The 19,459-nt window shown below is 45.4% G+C and overlaps 1 protein-coding gene across 1 annotated transcript in view; it reads left to right on the forward strand.

Moving 5' to 3' along the window:
• Window positions 1–10,491: 10,491 nt before the first annotated feature.
• Window positions 10,492–19,459, forward strand: part of PSTPIP2 (proline-serine-threonine phosphatase interacting protein 2) — a 75,117-nt gene continuing 66,149 nt past the window's right edge. Inside the window, exon 1 of the mRNA XM_029922394.1 lies at window positions 10,492–10,652. Within this exon, the coding sequence (XP_029778254.1) occupies window positions 10,620–10,652 (33 nt within the window). The 5' untranslated portion in view covers window positions 10,492–10,619. The remainder of the gene's footprint in view (window positions 10,653–19,459) is intronic.

Raw genomic sequence — 19,459 nt, forward strand, 5'->3', positions numbered from 1 at the left:
GGCACCCGGGTGGCTCAGTTGGTTAGGTGCCGACTTTGGCTCAGGTTGTGATTTCACAGTTCATGAGTTCAAAGCCCGCATCTGGCTCTGTGCTGACAGCTCAGCCTGCTTCTGATCCTATGTCTCCTCTCTGCCCCTCCCCCACTCACGCTATCTCTCTCAAAAATAAAATAAACATTAAAAAAAATAAATTTGCTTTTCTCCTGTTTAAAAAAAAAATAGGTGGCTCAGTCAGTTAAGCATCCAACTTGATTTTGGCTCAGGTCACCATCTGATGGTTTGTGAGTTATAGCCCTGCATCGGGCTCCATGCTGGCAGTACACAGCCTGCTTAGAAATCTGCCTTCTCTCTGGCCCTCCTTTTTGTGTGCTCGCTCTCTCTCTCCCTCTCTCTCTCTCTCTCTCTCTCTCTCTCAAAATAAGCTTAAAAAAAAAAAAAGACCTTCTATGTAGCCACAGTACCACTATACCTAAGAAAACAAACTGACTCAGTAATATGCTGTCCATATTAAAATTTTCCTAATTGTCTCCCCAGCATCTTTTATAATAGTTTTTTTTTTAAATATTTTGTGGAAGAGCAGAGAGAGAGGATCCTAAGCAGGCTCAGTGCTGTCAGTGCAGAGCCCAACACGAGGTTCAATCTCATGAAATGTGAGATCATGACCTGAGCTGAGATCGAGTCAGAATCTTAACTGAGTGAGCCACCCAAGTGCCCCTCTATAATAGTTGTATTTAAAAAAATTTTTTAATGTTTATTTTTGAGAGAAAGGATGTGAGCTGGGGAAGGGGCAGAGAGAGGGAGACACAGAATCTGAAACAGGCTCCAGGCTCTGAGCTGTCAGCACAGAACCTGATGTGGGGCTCGAACTCAGGAACCATGAGATCATGACCTGAGCTGAAGTCAGACGCTTAACTGACTGAGCCACCCAGGCGCCCCTAATAGTTGTATTTTTAATCTTGTTCTCCAACAACTTTTCACTGGATGTTTTGGGGATCTATTGATTCTTACCTGAAATAGAACATTGGGAGTTGTAAAATGGTGATTTTATAATTGTTTTTTATACTTGCTGACATTCTTCTTGGAAGGAAAGCTTTCCCTCTCAGATCAGTAGGGACCATGGGTTTTTTGTTTTGTTTTGTTTTATGTTTTTGTTTGTTTTTTGTTTTAAATTCAGTGCATTACAGTATAGGTTAGCAGAGGATGAATGTCACGGGCATTAAGGGTAGAACTAGAATATATGAAAGAATAAAAGTGGAGAAGCAGTGTATTTTGGGTATAGTACTTAACCTGACTGCAGCATATGGTATTGGCTGGGTTGTGTGTTACACATTGAACCTTGTTCATGGAGGGTTTTGAAGACCATTGAAGAATTTGGAATTCTCAGTGATGATCAGTTATTGATCAGAGCTATGTAGGAAAACAGCAATGATTTGTTGATAGCTTGGAGCAAGAAAATCAGAAAGCCAATTCAAAATTCTCAGTAATGAGAGTATGGAAAGGGGAAAAGAGGAGATAGACTTGAGGGACATTATATAAAAGTATTAAGTATAGTACTGGGAGTCCATGAATAGAAAGGAAAGAAGATTGGCCATGAGGCTTCTGGTTTGAGTAACCAGAGTAATGAGAGAAAGTCAGATGTGGAGATAGAAGTTCATTTAATTTTGTACAAATTTGTTATCTATTTGTTGAAGTTAGTATCTCAGATGCTCACTGTAGATTGAATTTAAGCCAGAAATGTCTCCTGAGAGTCCTCAAAAGGAGGACAATGAGGTACTGAAGAGTGTTCTCATGGGAATCTTGACAGGAAACAGGGACAGGTTCCTGAAGCTGTGTAATTTTTCAGTATGTGACAAGGGCTTTTGTCAAAGTGTGATTTGGCAAAATCATCCATATTGTGGGGGGCAGTACTATCCAGAAATAGCCCCTTAATTATTTGACCTAAGTCCTTTAAGGTCATTCCCCATAAATATTCTTTTTTTTTTTTAATTTTCTTAATGTTTATTTACTTCTGAGAGAGAGCAAGAGACAGAGCAGGTGTGGGGAAGGAGCAGGGAGAGAGGGAGACACAGAATCTGAAGCAGGCTTCAGGTTCTGAGCTGTCAGCACACAGCCTGATGTGGGACTTGAACTCATGAACCGTGAGATCCTGACCTGAGCTGAAGTCAGCTGCCGCTTAACCAACTGAGCCGCCCAGGTGCCCCTCTCCATAAATATTCTTTAGCTTTGATGCACACTGAGAGTGACACAGAACAAGACTCTCTCCTTGATGGGTCAGTAGATTCCCACCTCCTTCAATGGAGGTGGTTCCTCAATTCATGCATGGAAAATGTTGCAAGTTCCAAAAGGACAGCAGTCCATCCTTCCAATTTGTCAACTGTTTCACCACCTTTTAGGCAATGAGTATGTCATGACTCATTCCCTTAAGGAAATGGGGAGGTGAGGTAAATACATATAAAAGAATAATCGAAAGTAACGTGAGAACGAAGCACCAACATGAGTATCTTCCCAAACCACTGAGTCCAGAAAGGAAAAGTTGACCAACAGTACTGGACATGCTGGAAGAGGTTCCAATATGGAATGTTTCCTAGTTCTCGCTTTAATTAAGTTTATTTTCTTTTTCCTTTTATGGTGGTGCTTTTTGTGTCCTGTTTAAGGACTCTTTATAAACTCGAATTCAAAAGCAAAGAGTAAAATAATGGTTGCTAGGGGCTGGGGGAGTTGGAAAATGGGGAATTGTTGGTCAAAGGACACAAAGTTCAGTTATGCAGGACTCCGAGATCTGATGAACAGCTACTAACGCTGTTTTTTGTATACTTGGCGTTTGCTAAGAAGTTGATCATAAGTGTCCTCACTAACAGAAAAATTGTAACTGAGATCATATGTTAGCTTGATTGTGTAATCACTTCACAATTTATATGTATATCAAAATGTGTTGTATGCCTTAACTATTTAAATTTTTTATTTGTCCGATATACATCAATAAAACTGGGGGGAAATCTTAGTTTACCTTAAGGTTAAGATTTATTTTATTTTATTTTTTTTCTCTAGAGGTTTTATTGTTTTCACATTTAGGTCTATGTGTCAGGGGTCCCTAAGACCATGTCCAGCACCAGGAATTTTCTAGAACTCAAAGAACTTGGCACACAGTTGTACTCATGGCTGTGATTTATTGTAGTGAAGGGATACAAAGTTAAATCAGCAATGGGAAAGTGCTCATGGAGTGATGTCTGGAGGAAACTAGGCCCAAACTTCCAAGAGTCGCCTCCCAGTGGAGTCACACAGGATGCATGTAATTCCTCCAGCAATGAATTGTGACAGTATATGTGAAGTGTCTACCAGAGGAATCCATTAGAAGCTCAGTACCCAAGGTTTTACTGGAGCCACTCACGTAGGCACGCTCTGCCTAACAGGTACCACAATCCCAGCCTCCCAGAAGGAAGCAGGTGTTTAGCATAAACCACATTATACTGATAATTAGGCACAGTGAGCCACTCTTATGTAGGGAAAGTTTTCTTTTTAATGTTTTTGAGAGAGAGAGCACAAGCAGGGGAGGGGCAGAAAGAGAGGGGAACAGAGCATCTGAAGTGGGCTCCATGCCGACTGCACACAGCCTGATGCACGGCTCGAACTCGAAAACCATGAGATCATGGCCTGAGCCGAAGTCAGACACTTAACCGATGGAGCCCCCTCCGGGAAAGTTTTATATCAATGTTGGGAAATGTTTACCCGTCAGGTTTGCAGACACCAGCCATGGGCCAACTTTGCAAAGCAGGCCTCTCTCAGGACAGCAGTCCCAGGCCGGCTATGTTAGTTCTGCACAGGTTTGACTCTGAAGCAGGGTAATGCCAGCCTCCGGACCGACCTCAGTCACGCCCTGCAGGAGTGCTCAGTTGTGTTCCCTAGGAGTCCCGGGCTTAGCCAGCAAGTCCTGTTAGCCATGGAGGTCTGCTTTAGAATGGTGGCTACCTCAAGTTTCTGTATGGACCTTTGTATTTGGCTAAACGTACTAATTCAGGCCCGGCACAACTCTGGCCAGTAAGCTGAAGCTGACCTGATGCCTTCCTGGGCCGAGGCAGTATCATGGTAGTATACTAGGTTTTTACATGTTTGTTTGTTGAGGGGAAGAGAGGGTACACATGAAGGGGAGGGGAGATGGAGAGAGAATCCTAAGCAGGCTCTGAGCAGTCAGCGCAGAGCACGACGTGGGGCTTGATCCCACAAAGCACGAGAGCAGATTGATACACTACTGATTGAAGTCCTTAGTTTAGTGGGGTTTCTTTTGCTTTTTTTTTTACTTTCCGTCTTTCCTGGTTCATTGGATTTACTTAGTTTTTACTTCATGTCGTTTTTGTTCCTTAGATCCCATCCAGGATACCACATTAATCACCATGTCTCCTTAGGCTCCTCTGGGTTGTGATGGTTTCTTAGATTTTCCTGGTTTGTGGTGACCTTGGCAGATTTTGGGGGGGGGGTATTAATCAAGTGTTTTATAAAATGTCTTTCAGTTTGAATTTGGTATTTTCCGCATGTTTAGACTCAGGTTGTGGGCTTCTGGGTGGAACACCATGGACATAGAGTGCCATTTTTATCATGTGATATCAAAGGTATGTACTATTAACCTGAATTATCAGGGTTTTGTTTGTCTTTCTCCTTTCCTTTGTGAATCATCACTGTTGATGTTAACCTTGATCGCTTGCCTGAGGTGCTGTTTGTCAGGCTTCTTCACTGTAGAGTTACTCCCTCTCCAACCCCTTCCACGCTGTATTCTTTGGCAGGAAGTCACTCTTCCCAGCTTCCATTTAAAGAGTGAGGAGTTCTGCTCCACCCCCTTGAAGGTTGACTATCTACCCAGAGTATTTGGGATTCTGCCCAAAAGATCTGTATTTCTCCATTTATTTAGGTATTCAATCAATCTACTTATATCAGTATGGACTCATGGTTAGTTGTTCTATATTTTGGGTTATAATCCAGTATTTCTTTTGTTGTTCAAATCGGGAGCCTTCAGTTTTCTCCTGGAGTCCTTGGTACACCCTTAATTAGTTTGTGTATTTGCTGTCTTGCTGCACTTTCTGACACTACAGGATGCCCTTAGGCTCGTGTATTTTCTGCCCCAGCCTTAGAAACAGTCCTATGGCTCTTTGTGTTTTTTTTAAATCATGTTTTCTGGTTTTGTTTGTTTCTTTTGAGTTTTTAAGTTCCTTACATAAATACTGGATATGAATCCTTTTTGGACAAATGTACTATACATTTGTTCTATTCTGTGGCTTGCCTTTCACTCTCTTAATGGTGGCTTTTGATGGAAACACAAGCGCCTATGTACAGTTGGTTATCTTCTGTGACAATAGATACCAAAATGTCCCATCTTAACACTCCTTTACCAGGACCAGACCCTTTGAGTCCCTTACCTCACTCACATTAACCTATGAAAATTCAAATCTTGATTGTACCTACCCAGCCCTTGCTTTGATGCAGGCCAGAGCTCCTCCCCCACCATGCAACTAACCTTCAGGCTCCTCCTGGATGTTTGTCCCTTGTTTTCTATTCCTGTCCTGTCCTGACTTTCTCACTCACTCCTCAGTCTACTCAGCTTCCAACCTAAGTGACAGAAATCTAGCCACTTATTTTGACAGTAACACTGTCTACTCCTGCCCTCTGGGGCTTTCAGACCCTGGCTTCTGCTTGGCCGGATTCTGGTTCAGGGATCCCACCTGGCTTTAGCTACCTGGCCAGCGCTCACACTAGGTTTGCCCCTGCTTCCTGGGATCGAGGGAGCAGACTATGGGGACTGAAAGAAAAATTGGTAATGCTGTTGATGATCAGAGAGATGTCACTGAATTCCATGGCTGGGTCTGTCATTGTCTAATCTGTGAGCATACATGAGAGAATATCAGTCTTGACTTTTTTTTTCTTTTCTTCTTTTTTTTTTTTTTTTTGAGAGAGGGTGAAAGTGAGTGAAGGGCAGAGAGAGAGAGGGAGAGAGAGAATCCCACGAGGGGCAGAGAGAGGGAGAAGGTTAGAGAGGGAGAGAAACAGGGCAGGGCACATGCTCACCTAAAGCAGGCCTTGAGCTCAACCGATGTGAGACTCGAATTCACGAACTGCGAGATCATGACCTGAGCCGAAGTCAGATGTTTAAACTGACTGAGCTGTCTGGGTGCTCAAGAGAATGTCAGTCTTACCTCGAGGTGCTTTGCAATCTTCTTGGATAAGGATACAAGAAATTGGAGAACATAAGGATATAAGTAATACATTATTAAGGGCTCGTGTGTGTGATATGGGTGAGAAGTTCCAGAGATTCAAGAAGTGAGGAGACAACACGGGCTGGAGAAGTTGGGCAAGTGGTGACGAGGTGGCACTGTAGCAGGAGGAGGAGTAGCCCAGCTGGCCGGTAGAGTGTGAACAAAGGTGGCGTGGCAAGACTGGGAAGAGTCTGATGGGCTGCGGTCGGGGGAGCGCAGGGAGCTGGGCAAGGAGATCAGAAAGGTCAGAGCAGACCCGAGCCGGGGAGCTCTTGAAAGTCAGGCAGAGGTGTTTGGGACTTCATTCCGATGGGCAATACGGAAACTTGGTAGCTTTGTGAGGAGAGGAGAGATGCGAAGCAAGCAGTGCTTTGTTTTAGTGTTTTTCAATGTTTATTTATTTTTGAGAGAGAGAGAGCAAGGGAGGGGCAGAGAGAAGTAGACACAGAAAGCAGGCTGCAGGCTATGAGCTGTCAGCACAGAGCCTGATGTAGGACTTGAACGCAAAAACTGTGATATCATGACCTGAGACGAAGTCAGATGCCTAATCAACTGAGTCACTCCGGTGTTTGGTTTTTGTCTTTTGTGGGGAAGAGCACTGGGTGTTATATGGAAACCCACTTGGTAATAAAGTATTAAAAAAAAAGATTGAAATCTTGGAACAATAAAATAAAATAAAAACTTATTTATTTATTTTTGAGAGAGAGTGCCACCCAGGTGCCCCAAAATATAAGTGCATTTAAAATTTTGGTGACATGACCAAATTTCTCTTCACAGAGATTTTCATGTTTTACATGCAAGAGTGTCTATTTGGTCACTACTCTGTACTATCAAACTTTTTGTTAGGAAAAATGCATTTAATGCATTTAGAACGTACTTCTGAAATGTTAAGTTAAAAACCAAGATTGAAAATTTTATGTACAACAAATATGTATTATTGGAAGAGATTATGCCAAAAAATTAACAGCAGTTATCTTAAGAGTAATGATCATTTACTTTTTTAAAGTATTGATCATTTAATTTTATTATTTCAAATTCGCTACAACAGTATTATTTAACTTTATCAGTAAAATTTCTCCCATTGGTTGTAGACCCTTACATATAGTACACATTTTATTTGCCTTTTTACTCACAACACCTTGTCCAGGAGATGACTTTAATAAGTTTGAGGAATGAATAATATAGTAAATCCTTGGTTTGTGAGCATAATTCATTCCAGAAACATGACTGTATTCCAAAGCACTTTTATATCAAAGAAAATTTCCCATTAAGAAATTTTTCATTAGGAAATAAGGGAAGTGCATATGATTCTGTGATAAATACAAAATATAAATATAAAGACAAATAAACAAATTAACCTGCACTTATCTTTGAAAACCTTCATGACTGGTGTGAGGGAGACAAGAGAGAGGAGAGTTATTGTGTAGGAATCACTGCTGTCTGTTGGCTTCATGGAATCTGCATGGGGGCCACTGTATACACTCGCATGGATGTTGGCCACAGTACAGTATTAATAAACTCTTGTCACACACTGTATTTAATGTAACGGGCAGTAAGGCAGCAGAGGGAAGGGTCTATAACTGCAGGCAGCCTGACCTACAATGAAGCACAGCATTCCTAAGCTGACTCTTGTATGGAAAAGCAAAGGACTGTTCACAGGTGCTTTGAAGTGACAAAAAAATACACCAACTAGTGCCAGTTGTGGGCACTTTCCAACATCCTGAAAAATAACTGATGTCTGCCAAACACTGCAGCCTGAGACTGAGCATCGAGCACGGAAGACAATCACCCACAATCCTAGACAGAGAGAGAGAACCATTGGCTCAGTTATAATCATGTGGTTTGGCATCACATACTAGTATTGAAGACATGGCTCATTTATCAAGTTAAAACTTATCAGAAATATTTGCTCCTCGGGGCGCCTGGGTGGCTCAGTCGGTTAAGCAGCCAACTTCAGCTCAGGTCATGATCTCATGGTTCATGGGTTCAAGCCCTGCGTTCAAGCACAGATGTGCTGACAGCTCAGAGCCTGGAGCCTGTTTCTGATTCTGTGTCTCCCTCTCTCTCTGACTCTTCCCCGCTCACACTCTGTGTGTGTCTCTCTCTCAAAGATAAATAAACATTAAAAATCTTAAAAAAAAAAAAAAGAAATGTTTGCTCCTCTTGTGGAACACGTGCAGAACAAGTTACTGGCAATCCATGGTTTTACTGTATTTTCCATCAGTGTGGAGAAGCATTTGCAATTTTCAATCCTGCCACCAGGTGGTAGAAGAGATTAAAATTCAGGGATCTTTGGGATCTGAGCAGTGAAACTCAAGCATTATGTTCCATCAGAGTTTGGAAGACTTTCTTTCTTTTTAATTTTTTATAGTTTATTTATTTTTGAGACAGAGAGAGACAGAGCATGAGTGGGGGAGGGCTGGAGAGAGAGGGAGACACAGAATCTGAAACAGGCTCCAGGCTCTGAGCTGTCAGCACAGAACCCGACACTGGGCTCGAATCCACAAACCATGAGACCATGACCTGAGCTGAAGTCGGCCACTTAACCAACTGAGCCACTCAGGCGCCCCTGGAAGACTTTCTAAGATTCAAAAAATATATACATTAAAAGTTAAAACCTAGACAGGTAGAATTGTGTCTAAAATATCTGCCCTGGGTGCCTGCGTGGCAGTCAATTAAGTGACCAACTCTTGATTTCGGCTCAGGTCATGATCTCATAGTAGTGGGATAGAGCCCTGCGTGGGGCTTGGAGAGGACTGTAGAGCCTGCTTAAGATTCTCTCTCTCCCTCTGTCCCTCTCTCCTGCTTACATAATCTCTCGCTATTTCTAAGTAAATAAATAAATAATAAAACAAAAAAGTATCCACTCCAAAATATTAAAAATTTCCAGCAAGCATCTTGGTGCTATCTTTCTTCAGCCTCTTTCATCTCCCCAGCTGGTGCTATATATATATTTTTGCCTTTCCTGCAGTTTCACCTTCCTCCTGCCTGGGGTCCACTGAGGCCTCTCCTGTGTCCTGATGGTGCTGCCAGACTCCGCTTCCTTGTAACCTTACTGCTTTCCAAAGAGGTGAACAGCCAGTGGATGTATGGCCCTGGAGTGACCCAGGGCTGGAGGCAATCTCTTCATCTTCCTAGTTGTGGATAACTCTGCTGGTAGGATTTCGTCACAGTGGGACCCCGGTGGTATTACCAGGCAGAACCTTCTAGCTGTCCTTCAAATCACCCCAGAATTGCCCTTTCACTGTGTCTAGAATCTGCTGGAGAGGCAAATGCTTGCCTTTGCAGGCCTGTGGTTACAGGTGGCCATCAGCACTCGGTCTTGGTACCCTTGACCTTCATCTTCTCCTCCTTGAGCACCTACTCTTTGCCCAGGGTGGATTTGTTCCAGGAGTGACATCTGTCTTTGGCCCTGGCCCTGTTTAGAAGGGCAGAACTCAACCCAGTTCTTCCTGTTTAATACCCTGGGATCTTGGGCAAAACTTTCAAGCTTCTGTCTGCCACAGTTTTGGCTCATGGCCTGTAGCTCCGGGCAGTACTTTGTCCCAAAGTGCCATATTACTACCAAGGAGGGATAAATCTGACTTTTCCTGGAGTTATGGTGTGTCCTTAGGGAGGGGGAGTGCATGGAGAAAGGAGGCTCTGGGCTGCTGGTAGACGGTGTGGTGGAAAAGGGTCTTGGGTCTTGAGAATGGGGAGGAGGTCAGGGAGGGGCTGAGCTCTTGGAGGCCTTGAAAAGGCTCCACGGGGACACAGAGTCAAGGGTTGACAGTATCAATGAGCTTTCTTGACTTTTAAACTAAAACCTACTCAGGGGCTGATCTGTAGCGGGTGCATCTGGAATCGTACTCAGGACTCCCTGAGGCGTCTGCACCTCACGTGACCACTAGCACTATCAATCCTCGAGCACTGCTGACCTGACACCCGGTCCCCAAGACCACCCTCCGATCAGGTGGGGCTCCATCCAGCACCCTGCTGGGCCAGGATTTCTCCACGAGGAATTCGGTCGGGGGAGGAGGGAGCACGTAGACCGGAAGGGAGCCGATTGGGAAGGCGGCAGGACCAGTTCCTTGCAATCATCGAAGGCTTCCTGCATGAGGGGACAATTCCCGGCTCCCAGATTGCAGGTTGCGGGACGCGGCGGGGCTTTCCCTGGGCGCGCGTGGGCGCTGAACGCGAGTGACCCGCGAAGGGGAGGAGGGAGAGGAGGAGAAGGGGTGTGCCCTGGGCGTGGGCAGTCGGGCGTGGCTCAGGACCGGGTCGGCCTCCCCGCTGCCCGGAGACTCCCCAGCCCTGCTGCCCTGCCGCCTGCTGCCACCCTCCGGCCTCCGGCTCCTGCCAGCCGCTCCTCTGCTCCGGCCCCAGCGACGCGCGCCGGCCATGACGGGCGCACTGTTCAAGGCGAACTTCTGGGTAAGTCGGTGCCGCTTGGGGACCTGTCCCGCTGCCGTGTCCCCTCTCTGCCCGGCCCCCAGCCCGCCGCGCGGCCTCGAGTTCCAGGTCGCGTCTCCGGCGCCGCTGTCGCCCGGGCCCCAGCGGCGCTGGGCCCTCCGTCCTACCGCCGAGGATCCTGAGACCCGGGCGACTAGCGGAGCGTCGGGGGAAAGCGGCCGGTACCCCGGAGGCTGCGCCAGGCGCGGGTTTGGGGGCGCCTGGGTGACTTCCCCGGCGACTGCGGCAGACACGCCCCGGGATCGTCTCCTCCAGGTCCGTCCCGCCCCGTCAGCGCCCGCCCTTCCCGCAGAAGCGTTGCCCTGTTCCAGGGGCCCCCCTCCCCAGGCCTTAGCCCCAGCCCAGCGCTGCTGGCGGCGTCCAAGGGCTGCCTGTGCCCCTTCCTCCGTCCAGACACCTTCCCCTCGTCCTGGCACTCCTCGGGGGGCCCCTCGAGGGTCTGTAACCTCTCTTTCAGAGGCACTGCCCTCATCCCTTTAAGGCGGGAGCTGGAAGTCAGCACACGTCCCGACTCCTTACTTCGGACCCTGCTTGCCTCCATCGGCTTTCCAGCTGCCAGGCAAGCCCCAGTCCCCGTCGTGGGCTGCTGGTTGGAGAAACCTGGCGCTGTGGCCTCAGCGATGTGTCAGTGATGTGTTTAGATACCGCTTTGTGAAGCCCCCAATTCCTGAAGTTTTTGAAGTTCGCCTGGGGCACTGCCCCCCCCCCCCCGCAGGTCCCATTGCCTGCATTGTGGGGAAAGGTAGGGCAGAGAGACCTGCCTTCCCCCTCCTCACGTTGTGACACCGGTTTTCAGATCTCAGCCCAAATGTCACCTCTTCAGGGAAGCCTTTCCTGATTGTGCCCAATAACCCTTATCACTAGTTCACACGTCACACATTCTGTTCCTTCATGGCATTTGTCAGCCTGTGGATTTGAACTGGGGAGACTGCAAGTGTACGAGCATCTTAGGACAGCTACTGTGCCACCTTCAGGGCCAGTGCCCCTTACACGAGGCTGATGCAGGAGGGGTGCCAATCGCTGTTGACTGAGTAAGCACGTCTGTAGCAGAAGGGGCCCGGGAGGGGGCGAGAGCCGCAGCCTCCGTCCTTAGCCGGCTCCAAGCCTCCGAAGCATACTTGGCAGGAGTGGTTACGGCCAAGGGCAGAAATGAGGTCTGGGAAGGGTAAAGGTCAGCGGGGAGAGAACGTTCTGCTTATACTTTTCCTCCTCCTCTGGGCTTCTACTTTCAGAGGGTTTCTGAGATCCTGAGAGATATTTTGCAAAGGTATCTTTCACCTCTAATTTTCTGAATACTTTATGTCAAATAACAGAAACAATAATAGCTGACATTACTGTGCATAGTTGGTGACACACACCTGTACACACACTACTCATTTCAGCCTCACGACTACTCTCTGAGGTAGCTTGCTTACTATCTCATTTTACAGATGAGAAAGCTGAGTGGCAGACTGTTAAGCAGCAATCCCAAGCTGCTAGAGCTGTAAATAGTGGGGCAGGATTCTGCACAGACCAAACGCTCTGTGAGTGCCTCAGTGAGGCTGGGGCCCAGCAAGATTGTCCCAGCATTGCCGTCTGTCTGCATGGGTGCTTGGGTACTGCCAGAAGTAGATGGTGAATCATCATTTGACCCATCGTGTGCATATCTTTCTCCTCCAGCTCCAATCCTGAGCTCCGGAGGGTAGGCGCTGGGTGTTATCATCGGTTGAGCCCCCAGCATTGCATGGTGCCTTATATGTCAATGCTCGGGAATCAGGCAGACAGGATTGTTGGCCAGGCCTGGGGGCAAGGAGGTGGAAAGGAACCTGCTGGAGGCCTCCCATGATGCCTCTACCCACTTAAGGGGTAGAGGAGGCAAGGCTGTGGTTATCACCGAGGGGAATGACTTCCATGTTTCAAGGACGAGAAGGTTGTGATCGGATATGGTAGAAAACTTTGGAAGCACAAGTGGGTGTCACTTGACTGAATTTAATAAATATTTATGAAATACTGTTTCTGTAAAAGAATTTCTATTTGAGGTGGCATTTGCAGAGGTTAAGGCCACCACCTTGGTTGGAAGGTATAGTCCCATGAGGACTCAAGGTAGGGAGGGCAGGCTTTGGCCTCAAGTTTGTGGAGGAGGAAGGGGCAGGGTAAGAAGAGTCCAGCGGGTCCGTGGAAACTGGGCCAGGGGGTCTGTTCCAGGGTGGTGGCCTCCCTCCTAAGGGAGGAAAAAGGAGGAGATGAGGGAGGAGTAGCAGGGGGTAGTAGAGGTCAAAGCCACAGGGCAAGGCAACCCATTGAAGGTGAGCAATAGAGGAGAGGGTAGGAGGGCTCAGGGGAGGCTCCATGTAATATGAATTAGAGATGCAGGCCCAGAAATAAGGAAGTCAGGAGGAGGAACTAGTTTGTGGGGAGAGAGAGAGGAGGAGGAGGAAGAGGAAGAGCCAATATTAACAATATTTAACCACAGGGGTGGCAATGGCAAGGACCAAGGCCAGTAGCATCCTGAAGTCCCCAACCCAGCCCTTGCCCCCCACCCCCACCAGCACCACGCCAGGATTGGTGGGTATGGGAGGTCTTGGACGGGGGAGGGTCCTGGAAAGGGGACAGGGTGCGAGGCAGCTGGGTTTGGAAATAGTTTGTTTCAGTGACCAGTGCAAACGTGGCAGTGAGTGTTCTCTGATGTCTGGTGGTCAACATGCTGACGACAATGGGCACATTCAGGGTGCTATGCTAGTAGGCCAGCGGTCAGCATTCTGGGTTTGAGGGGCTGATCTGGAGGAGATGGCCCTGGCCCCTTTCGAGCTGTCCAGGCGAGAGAAGACAGAGAACAGCACAAAGCACAGAAAGGCCTTGGTTACCAGTGCGGGCTGTGAGGTGGGCGGGTTTGAATCCCCACTGCGCTCCTTACTAGCTGTGTGACTTTAGGTGGCAGGTTCTTTCAACCTTCCTCCTCCCACCCCACCACCAGCTTCAGTGCTCCTAACTCATTTCCATAAAAATGGGATATTAACAGTGTCTACCCCATCAGAGTTTAGTGCAGAGATTAGCACGGAGGCGCATGGTGGGTACCTGTGATTGTCAGCTGGTATTACTGTCCACACAGAGGTGACAGTTGAAGGCAGTGGTTGACAGCCACTCAAGGAGAAGTATGAAAAGATACGAAGTTCCCAAGGAAGCACTCTTGAAGAATACCTTTGTTTAGGCAGGAGAGGAGAGAAGACAGAGAAATAAAGACAGAGACCATAGGGATACAACCAGAAAGGGCTGTCACACGCCCAAGAGAGAAATGTTCCATGGAAGTGGAAAGGCCTGTGGTCAAATTAAGTAGGTGTTTCAGAAAAGGTATGAGTCAGTGTATACTTTGTACGTAATCTTGTTCAAATGTCCCGTGGAAGTACTTTCTGCAGATCTGTTTGAAAAAGAATAGTCCGCGTTCTTTATTAAATTTTAAAACATTTAAAAAAGTTTATTTATTTTGAGAAGGAGGGAATGTGAGCAGGGAGGGGCAGAGAGAGAGAGAGAGACAGAAGTTAGAGCTTAACCCACTGAGTCACCCAAGTGCCCCTACTCAGTGCTCTTTAAAAATGGGATCATCCTGGGGCACCTGGGTGGTTCAGTCAGATAAGCATCTGACTTCAGCTCAGGTCATGATATGGCAGTTCATGGGTTCAAGCCCCACATCAGGCTCTGTGCTGACAGCTAGCTCAGAGCCTGGAGCCTGTCTTTGGGTTCTGTGTCTCCCTCTCTCTCTGACCCTCTCCTGCTCACGCCGTCTCTCTCTCTCTCTCTCAAAAATAAATAAAACATTAAAAAAATTTTTTTAAAAATGGGGTTGTTCCAAAAGGTGCCTGGGTGGCTCATTTGGGTGAGTGCCGACTTAGGCTCAGGTTCATGAGTTTGAGCCCCACATCAGGCTTGCTGCTGTCAGCACAGAACCTGCTTCTGATCCTCTGTCCCCCTCTTTCTGCTGCCCTTCCCCTGCCTGTGTGTGCATGTTCTCTCTCTCTCAAATATAAACAACACATTAAAAAAAAATGGTCCCTAACTGAGTTTGCCTGATGTGAAGCAACAGGTATCTTGTTTCTTTCCCACTCTTCCCTACGTGTACCTGACTGTGGCTGCATGGTTAAGCAGTGCTGTGTAACTTACCATGTTGATGTAAATACTACCTCGTCAGAATAAGAGTGACCATGGATGTGGATTCCAGAACTCCAGGGAAGCAGCTGGGACTCAGTAGAGGAAAGCTCCCGGTCTTTGACGGGGATGTGGACATGCACAGGTGTATGTTCCAGAAGAGGCAGGAGTCCCCCTACCCTAGGAGATTCTCGTGCTCCTCACTTGGGTGTGAGGCCCAACCTGTCTCTATACATTGTCTGGATCCTTATTGGGACCAGGGCTTTCTGATTCTTGAAGCTCTTGGTCTAGACTTGCTTCCTCCTCTCTGTCCCAGCCCTCCCCCCGCAGGGGGTGGGACCTCTCTGTCCTGCCTGCAGAGTGACCAGGGGAAGGCTTGGGGCTGTTTGAATTTGCTCATTGTCTTACTGTGGACCCAGGGCTGTCCCTCTGCTCCAAATCTTCGGCCAGTGTGGAATCTTGTCATTCTGGGGCCTTCCTGGAACTTGGGCAGATACCATAAGGGGCTTTGCTCAGTGACTTTTCTCTGTACAGTGACCTGAATCAGTGTGGGAAGCTGCTTTTCTTTTTCTTCCATAAGCAGAAGAAACCAGGTTACCACATAAACCCTTCATGCTGACTCCATGTGCTAGTTTATACAATGTGTAGGGTGCCGTTTTATGTCTTTAATACTCTTTCTTGGGAACTGGTCCCTAAACACATACCACAGGGCTATTTTGTATGGTTTTCCCTAGTGGCAAAAGGCAAGGTAAAGTTATGACAATTACCTTTGTCTAATTCATACTTCTTAAAGCAGGCAATGGGATCCATCTTTAAAATAATTTTCAAAGTCCTTTTTTCTTGTTTTATCTTCTTAAACATTTTTAATGAGAGGCATGGGCCTCTTTATGGAAAAAAAATACAGCTTTCTCAACATCATGGTGCAGAAACTTACACTTTTCCGGTAGTTACCACCACTTTACAAAAAATATGTTTATATTGCTTTTTCTTGACAGAGCAATTAAAAACTAAGTTTATTCACAGATCAGACTTACATGGTAAATACAGACTTCAGAGGTTGATGTATCCCATTATGTGAAGACCTAAAAATACAACACATGTATAGATAGATACGTATAATTAAAATGTATTCTAAAGTGGGGCTTCTGGTTAGGCATCCAACTCTTGATTACGGCTCAGGTCATGAACTCACAGTTTTTAGGTTTGAGCTTCCCATTGTGCTCTACTCTGACAGTGCAGAGCCTCCTTGAGATTCTTTGTCTTTCTCTTTCTGTCCCTCCCCATCCAAGAATAAATAAATAAACATTAAAAAATGTATTCTAAATTTAAAAAGACTTGGTGTATTCAAAACTTGGTATAAACGTGTATGAATGCATGTTTATTTATGGATTTTTTTTTTCCGGTGAAACATCTATAGAATTCATCAGCTCGTCAAAGCAAAATAATGATTATATCTAAAATTTAGAATATCTATAGTTTATCTGTACAACTAATTGATAATTTTATACTTAATTTTTGTCTTTATCATTTACTACCTCCTAAATGTAATCAGAATGTCCAGTTTTTATTTTATTTTATTTTTATTTTAGAGAGAGAGAAAGAGTGTGAGTGGGGGAGAGAAAGAGAGAGAGAGAGAGAGAGAGAGAGAGAGAGAGAGAGAGAGAATCTTAAGCAGGCTCCATGCTCAATGTGGAGCCTGACGCAGGGCTCTCTCCCACCACCCTGGGATCATGACCTGAGCTGAAATCAAAAGTCAACGCTCAGCTGACTGAGCTACCCAGGGACCCCCGAGAATGTCCAGTTTTGTATATATTTTGTTACAGAGTAAGTATCATCTACATTTTAGTATTATTGAAAACCTCATTCTGAATAGGAAGTGACCAACATTGTTTTCTCTTTACCTGTGCTACAAATCTCCTATTTTAACAAAAAGAGGAGATTTAAATAAGAGGAGTTGTTGGTTAGCTTTATAGTTGCAATTTTAAAAAATGTTTATTTATTTTTGAGTGAGAGAGAGCAGGGAAAGGCAGAGAGAGAGGGAGACACAAAATCTGAGCTGTCAGCTCAGAGCCTGATGTGGGGCTCAAACTCACAAACTGTGAGATCACGAACTGAGCCAAAGTTGGATGCTTAACCGACTGAGCCACCCAGGCATCCCTGTGGTTGTAATTTTTAAAAACATGAAACTATTAAGGGGTCACCTGGGTAGCTCATTTGGTTAGGTATCTGGTTCTTGACCTTAGCTCAGGTCTTGATCTCAGGGTCATGAGTTCAAGTCTCATGTTGGGTTCCATGCTAGGCAGGGAGCTTACTTTATCAATCAATCAATCAATCAAACCGTTAAAAATTTCTAACTAAATAAACAAGGATACTTTAAGCTAATTAAGTCCTACATTGTTGCCAGGAATTTTAATTAATTGATTAATTAATTTGAAAGGTTTATTTACTTTGAGGGGGGTGGAGGGGCAGAGAGAGGGAGAGAGAGAATCCTAAGCAGGCTCCATGCTTACTGTGGAGCCCATGCGGGGCTGTCTCTCACGATCATGAGATCACGACCTGAGCAGATCTTGAGTCGGATGTTTAATTGACTGTGCCACCCAGGCACCCCTAAACTCATATATCGTGAAAATACATGAAGACGCCAGAACCATACAGCTCACTCTAGAAAAGTCAGGCAGCAGAATACATGGGATTTTCAACACCAGTGTTCAAATAGCTGCTGTGAGCCTTACAGCCTCTCAAAACAAGGGCTTTGTCACCTGTCTCAGAGTTGTGGGTTTCCTATTTCCCAAACAACACATGTGTGAGCTAAGTAGGAAAATCAGACTTCTCAAAGGTATAGTAGACCAGTGGCTTGTTTGTTTAAACCTACTTTCTAGAATTAGCTCTACTTTACTTTGCATTTTGGGCTGAAGGTTAGCCAAGGGTCAGTAGGAGATTTTGACATATCTGATAGATGTTCTTCCTGAGAATAGGGAAGCTTTTCCCCAGTGGACCCTACTGCCCCTGTCTTAAATTATTCGTGCTATTTGTATGTGTACGGAGGCTCAGAGGAGCCCAGGGCAATCTTACGCATACAATACATAACATTCATTACTCTCTATCTTTGGGAACTATTATATAGCCTTAAAATTCACTGTTCAAATATGGCTGTTTCATTAGCATTGACCAGGTCACACTGGATTGCATTTGTGGATTAGAAACCACTTGAAGGCTTATTTTTTTTCTTTTTTAAGTTTATTTATTTATTTTGAAAGAGAGAGAGAAAGAGAGAATCCCAAGCAGGCTCTGTGCCCCTAGTGTGGAGCCCAATGTGGGGCTCGAACTCACAAACTGTGAGATCATGACCTGAATTAAAATCAAGAGTTAGTCACTCAACTGACTGACCCACCCAGGCACCCTGAAGACTTCTTTTTTTAAACAGAAGTGATCACAGGTAACTATTTTTGAAAGTTAAACAGAAGAGTATTCTTAGATATTAAATACCCACTATTCTTTAAAAAAAAAAGGCTGTGATGATCTTAAATATTTTTTTTCACAGATGACCATTCATTTTTTACACATATTGTTTTTTATGGGGGTGGATTACAGTTTCAAGTACTTTTATAAACCCCCCAAGAATGATACTGAAATTCTCACTTACCTCAATGACAACGGTTTTCACAACTATATTTTAGCAGAGAGAGAGAGAAAAAAAATAAAGAACAAGAAAAGTTGTAAGGGCGGCGGAAGGCTGACCCTTGCCTCACACCCACAGAATTCACACTGTGAACAATAACCATGCAAAGCTGCGTGTTATCCTCCAAGGCTGGCGGGGCAATGTTCCCTCGGCCCCTCCCCAGGCCTTTGCACTGACTTCTGCTCCTGCTTCTAGGTCTTGGTTTGGAGACTTTCTGAAAGCCTGTTGTATTGCTTATTTTATTTTATTTATTTAAGTAGTCTCTACACTCAGCATGGGACTCGAACTTATGACCCCAAGATCCAGAGTCAGGTGGTCTTCCAAGTGAGCCAGCCAGGCATTCCAACCCATTTCATGTTTCTAATAGTATACTTTTACCCACTATTTAGTCACTATTTTCTTTGTCTGTCTTCTTTACAAGGCTGTTGTCCTTTTGACCTCTATATCCCTAGCGCTTGACACAGTTCTGAGAACAGAGTATGTGTTCAACAAATAGCATGTGAAGAAGTGAGCACGAAATCTCACCTATTTGTGTAAAAAAAGAAGAGGCATTCACTGCTCTTCACCCCTACACACACGTACATATATATAATATTCAGGGCCATGCAGCTGAATTCCATATTTAACTAGTTGTGTTCCCTTTTCATTTTTTTAGTCTGATACTATATTTTTTTATTGTGGCAAAACACCTATCACTTAAAATTTACTGTCTTAATCATCTTAGTGAACATCTTAGTCCAATGGTGTTAAATACGTTCTTACTGTTGTGCAATCATCGCCACCATCCACCTCCAGAACTCTTTTCACTCTGTAGAACTGAAAGTCTGTACCCATCAAACAAACTCCCCGTTCTCCCTAACCCTAGTCCCTGGCAGCTGTCACATTTCTGTCTCTATGATTTTGACTGTTCTAAGTACCTCGTATAAATGAAATCATGCAGCATTTGTCTTTTTATGACTGGCTTATTTCA

The sequence above is a fragment of the Suricata suricatta genome, chromosome 14 (assembly GCF_006229205.1).
Source record: "Suricata suricatta isolate VVHF042 chromosome 14, meerkat_22Aug2017_6uvM2_HiC, whole genome shotgun sequence".
NCBI lineage: Eukaryota > Metazoa > Chordata > Mammalia > Carnivora > Herpestidae > Suricata > Suricata suricatta.